Source organism: Microcaecilia unicolor, chromosome 1 (genome assembly GCF_901765095.1).
Source record: "Microcaecilia unicolor chromosome 1, aMicUni1.1, whole genome shotgun sequence".
NCBI lineage: Eukaryota > Metazoa > Chordata > Amphibia > Gymnophiona > Siphonopidae > Microcaecilia > Microcaecilia unicolor.
In genome coordinates, this window is record NC_044031.1 from 728,991,421 (window position 1) to 728,997,420 (window position 6,000).

General features: G+C 44.9%; 1 protein-coding gene across 1 annotated transcript in view; it reads right to left on the bottom strand.

The window, feature by feature from the left end:
• The window catches only part of IL16 (interleukin 16), a 140,766-nt gene extending 135,022 nt beyond the window's left edge, over nt 1-5,744 (bottom strand). The window contains 1 exon segment of the mRNA XM_030192022.1: nt 5,340-5,744. Within this exon segment, the coding sequence (XP_030047882.1) occupies nt 5,340-5,744 (405 nt within the window).
• Between the last annotated feature and the right edge of the window lie 256 nt (nt 5,745-6,000).

Genomic DNA, 6,000 nt, shown 5'->3' on the forward strand with positions numbered 1-6,000 from the left:
AGGCACCTACATACCTTTATAACCTACCAGCACAAATCCCACAGAAATCATGGCTGAAATGAAGCCATGGACATTTATACCTGCTCACAAACAGGTGTAAATGTTTATACATAAAAGTAATAACACAATAAATGATGGCAGATAACCACATGGTCCATCCAGTCTGCCCAACAGGGTGGCCAGAGCCACAGCTGCCACTCCATACAGGTTACATTCCTTCATGATCAAATACTGACATCAGAAATATGACAATTAGTAATTTGCCACTATGCCAACCACATGTGGAGGGACACTTTTGATATGACGTCTAAATCCAACTGTGGACATTTTGTGGAAAACATCCAAAAATCCAGTAGCAAACAGAAAAAAATTGAACCAGAAAAACATCTTTATTTTCGAAAATGGCCATTTCCTAGATGTTGATGTGCTCGGTCCATCTATCTTTTTGGACCATTTAGAAAAAAACACAACTACGTGAAAATGCACAAATTCAAGCCATTGGGATGTAGGAGGAGCCATCATTCTTAGTAGACTGGCCACACAGACATCCCAGCAGAGCTGTGGAGCACCCTAGGAGGCACTGCAGTGAACTTCACATAAAACGTCCCTGGTATACATCTCACCATTACCATCTTATATTCTATGATAAGCCCTCCAAAGCCTACCAAAAACATACTGTACCCAATTATACACCTCTACAATAGCCCTTATGACTGCAGGTGACACCTATATGTACGTACAGTAGGTTTTTGATTGGGATTTGGAGGGATCATACTTTCCACCACAAGAGTAACAGAGTGGGTTATGGGCCTGGATCTCCTTCTCTACAGTACACTGCACTGACCACTAGACTACTCCAGGGACTTGCTTCCTGCCCTAATAAGACTCACCATAACAATTATAATAATATTAATTAAAAAATGTATTTATAACCCACATTATCTAATAATTCTAAGCAGAGTTCACTTTTACATACATATTAAAATTAAAAAAAAAATACAAACTAATAATTGATCAACCTTATTACACTGACACAAAAACAATGTTATTAACAGGCTCATTTTCAAAAGAGATAGACGTCCAAAAAGTGACATAAGTCAACATTTGGATGTTTATCTCACAGAAACATCCAAATCAGTATTATCGAAACCTCTTTTGGACGTCTTTCTCTGAAGTTCGTCAAAAGGACTTCCAAATCTCAAGGGGGTGTGTCAGGGGCGTGTTCAAGGTGGGACTTGGGTGTTCTTAAGACTTGAACGTCCTTCAGCCATAATGGAACAAAACAAAAATGTCCAAGACTAAAACTTAGACATTTTGAGCTAGATCTGTTTTTATTAAAAAAAATTTGCTGCAGTAGGAATTGAACCCACTTCCCCAGGATCAAAGTCAGCTGCCGTAACCACTGGGCTACTCCTCTATGCCACACAAGAGGTCCCCCAAATGACCAGATGACTACTGGAGGGACTCGGGAATCACTTTCCCTTACTCCTCCAAATCACAAAACATTTTTCCAAACAGCATTTTCAAAAGGAAAAGATAGACTATTTTTGTAGAAAATGACCTTTCCTATTCTGATTTTTGGATGTTTTACAAAAAAAATGTTCACATTCAGACTTAGATGTCATATCCAAAAATGCCCCTTGTGCATTTGACTTGCCCAAAGTCACAAGGAGCAGCACTAACCATTAAGTCACTCCTCCTCTGTTTTGGACATCTTCCATTTGGATGTCTTTTGTTCGAATATGAACCCAAAAAATGGACGTCCAAATCACAAAGATGTCCAAATCACAGGACGTCCATAGTATTTTAAACACAAAAGATAGATGTTCATCTTTTTCGATAATGACCTTCTTTCCTGTTCAGAATTTGGACATCTTTGTAAAACGTTCAAATTCTGATTTAGACATTTCTTTCGAAAATGCCCCTCCACGTCACTTAACCCTCCATTGCCCCAGGTACAAACATTTAGATTGTGAGCCCTCTAGGGACAGAGAAAGTACCTGCATATAATGTGTACAGTGCTGCGTATGTCTAGTAACGCTATAGAAATGATTAGTAGTAGTAGAGTAGCTGACCACTGGAGGGATTAAGGCATGGCCCCTCCTTAATCCTCCAGTAGATACTGCCCCCCTCCCTCACCTCTGAAAGTGACACCAGAAAGGGAAACGTGGAGGGGCATAATCAAACGGGGCGCCCAAGTTTTCCTGAGGGCGTCCTCGCAGGACGTCCCCACGAAGGGGCGGGGAAACCCGTATTATCGAAACAAGATGGGCGGCCATCTTTCCTTTCGATAATAAGGTCGGTGACTCCCAAATCTCAACATTTAGGTCGACCTTAGAGATGGTCGTCACCGATTTTCGGTGATAATGGAAACCGAGGACACCCATCTCAGAAACGACCAAATCCAAGCCATTTGGTCGTGGGAGGAGCCAGCATTCGTAGTGCACTGGTCCCCATCACATGCCAGGACACCAACCGGGCACCCTAGGGGGCACTGCAGTGGACTTCAGAAAAAGCTCCAAGGTGCATAGCTCCCTTACCTTGTGTGCTGAGCCCCCCACCCCCAAAACCCGTTCCCCACAACTGTACACCACTACCGTAGCCCTTACGGGTGAAGGGAGCACCTAGATGTGGGTACAGTGAGTTTCTGGTGGGTTTTTGAGGGCTCGCTGTTTCCTCCACAAATGTAACAGGTAGAGAGGGGGATGGGCCTAGGTCCACCTGCCTGAAGTGCACTGCAGTACCCACTAAAACTGCTCCAGGGACCTGCATACTGCTGTCATGCAGCTGGGTATGATATTTGAGGCTGGCATAGAGGTTGGAAAAACTATTTACAAAAATGTATTTTAGAGTGAGAGGGGGTTAGTGACCACTGGGGGAGTAGGGGGAGGTCATCCCCAATTCCCTCCGGTGGTCATCTGGTCATTTAGGGCACATTTTTGTGGCTTGGTCGTAAAAAAAAAAGGACCAAGTAAAGTCGTCCAAGTGTTCGTCAGGGACGCCCTTCTTTTTCCATTATCGGTCGAGGATACCCATGTGTTAAGCACACCCGAGTCCCGCCTTCGCTATACTTCCGACACACTCCCATGAACTTTGGTCATCCCCGCGATGGAAAGCAGTTGAGGATGCCCAAAATCGGCTTTCGATTATGCCGATATGGGCGACCCTGGGAGAAGGACGCCCATCTCCCAATTTGTGTCAAAAGATGGGCGCCCTTCTCTTTCAAAAATAAGCCTGAAAGCTCCCTGACAACATCTGGTATTATGGGCATTCTGAACACAGCAGCAAGCCTAGTGGTCAGTGTAGTAGACTGTAAACCAGGGAGCCCAGGTTCAAATCTCACTTCAAGTCTTGCTCTTTTTTTTTAACTTTCAAATTGTGAACCCTCCAGAACCAGAGATATACCTACTGTACCTAAATATTAAAGACACCTGCAAGCAGTGGTGTGCTGGTAAATGTTTAACAACAGGCTCTCTCCCCAGTCCCCCTCTCCCCCTCTGTACCCCCCCCCCCAAATTGCAGAGCTGGCTATAGCCGGGGAGAGAGCCTGGGGGTGGGGGGTGGCAATGCATTACTCCAGGAAAAAAAATGAAATGATCCCAGATTCCAATCTAATTCATGTTTAATATGTGATAAAATGCCATAAATAAGTAAATAAATATAAACTTTTAATGTTGAGCACCTGATTCTCAAAGTGAACATATTCCAAACACTATAATGAAAATAAAATGATTTTTTTCTACCTTTGCTGTCTGGTGACTGTTTTTCTGATCATGCTGGCCCAGAATCCAATTCTGCTGCTATCTGTCCTCTTAACTCCGTTTCCAGGGCTTCCTTTCCATTTATTTCTTTCCTTTCCTCCTTTCTTCTTCATTTCTGGTCCTCAGCTGCTGCCTATTTTCTTCATCCATGTGCAGTTTTTCTCCTCTCTTCCTTTTCCCTCATCTCATCTCCTTCCTCACTCTTCCCTCCCCTCCATCCATGTCCAGCATTTCTTCTCTCTCCCCTCCTCTCCCCTGCCCTCCATCCGCCCATGTTCAGCAGTGACCCTACTCTCCCCTGCCCTCCGTCCACCCATGTCCAGCAGTGACCCTCCTCTCCCCTGCCCTTCATCCACCCATGTCCAGCAGTGACCCTCCTCTCCTCTCCCCTGCCCTGCATGCACCCATACCCAGCACGACCCTTAGTTCTCTCCCCTCCATCCACCCATGCCCAGCGACTCCCTTCTCTCCCCTGCCACCCCTCCCGAGTTGTTCACCGGCGACTTCTCCTCCCTCCCTCCTGATCCGTCCCTCACCAACCTGACTCTTCTAATTCTTCGGGGCAGGCAGTCTTGCCTGCCCGCTACCAGCACTGACTCTCCCTTGCCGGTTCGCACTTCAAAATGGCCTCCGAGACTTCAGCAGAAGTCTCACGAGGCCGCCTCTGGAAGTCTCGGTGGCCATTTTTAAAGCGCGAACCGGCAGGGGAGAGTAAGCGCTGGTAGCGGGCAGGCAAGACTGCCTGCCCCAAAGAATTAGAAGAGTCAGGTCGGTGACAGTGAGGGACCGGATTGGGCAGGCGGGCGGGCGATCGATCGATCGGGCGGGCGGGTGGGAGGGAGGAGAGCTGGCTCGCACTAGGAAACAACCGGCTCGCAAGTCAGTGCAAAATTTAACAACCGGCTCTTGCGAGCCGGTGCGAGCCGGCTCCAGCACACCACTGCCTGCAAGCCTGAGGGCTGTTGAGATGGTGCACATTCAGGTACAGTAGGTATTTCCCTGTCTCTGGAGAGCTCACCATTTAAAATAACAGAGTTGCAGTGGAATACGAACCTGGGCGCCCTGGATTAAAGTCCACTACATTGACCACTAGGCTGCCCCTCTGCTCTGCAGGGATGTCTGTGTGGCCAATTTTGTACAAAGGCTGCCAGGCATCCTTGTCCATTTTCCCTGGTTTGTTGGTGTTCATAATGTGATCATTTTATTTTGGAAAATGGCTGTTCATTGTGGATGTCCTCACTTATTTTTGAACAAGAAACCCCCGTTAAACGGACAGGTTTTTTTGGACATTATGAGCGGGACGTTCCGATTCTGACTAAGAAGTTCTTTCAAAAGTGCCCCTCCATATATTCACTCAGTCGATGGAGAAAGAGCCAGGTTTTTTTTGTTCTGTTTTGTGTTTTACTGTGATTAATAATGACGTACGTGATTGTAGCAGTTGCAAAGCATCTTGAAAATCTATCACGATGCATTTCTCTATTCAAGCAACTTTTCTGCAAATGGGTCCAATTTCTATCAGTTAACTCTTTATGCAGTAGATTCTCTATTCCCTTTCTATGGTTATGTTGTAGTCCTTACCTTGAGCGAATATTTTCCTCTTGTATTTCTGCCACAGTCACCTGGAGTAGTCTTTGACTGAAATGTCACGGAGGGCATCATGGGATTAGGAACTTTCATCTCTGCACTTGATGTGAGACCAAGTTGTACTTTAGGGCAACGCAAAGCTCTTTCCCCAGCACAATCACTAGAATACTCGGTGGAATCTGAATATTTTTCCTCCAGGCTGGAGCCATCATCGCTGTTCTTGGCATGACAAAGCATGAGAGACCTAGAAATGGACCGTAACTTTTTTGATTTCCGGCTCTTTCTCCCCACACTGCTTTGCCGTTCTACTTTTAATGAGGAGGGTCTCAGGCTGCCCTTCTTCTTCTCCTGATAATATTTAGCTGACATGTCTTTGCCAGATCTTTCTTCTTTCTTCATTAAACCTCTTCTCCTTGAAATAAAATAGCAAAGATAATTAGTGTAGCTTTCTATATATTTATAGTATATACTATGCGAAAAAAATCTACAATGAGCTTACAATGTTTTTGCAAGTACATGAGGTCTCATGACTAGTTAAATAAACTAATATTATGTCTATATATGATTTTTAAATTTCCTCACAATAAATAGGCAATTCCAATATAAATCTGTGATGATTTTACAAATGTTTCATTATTTCAAATCTGATGACTAA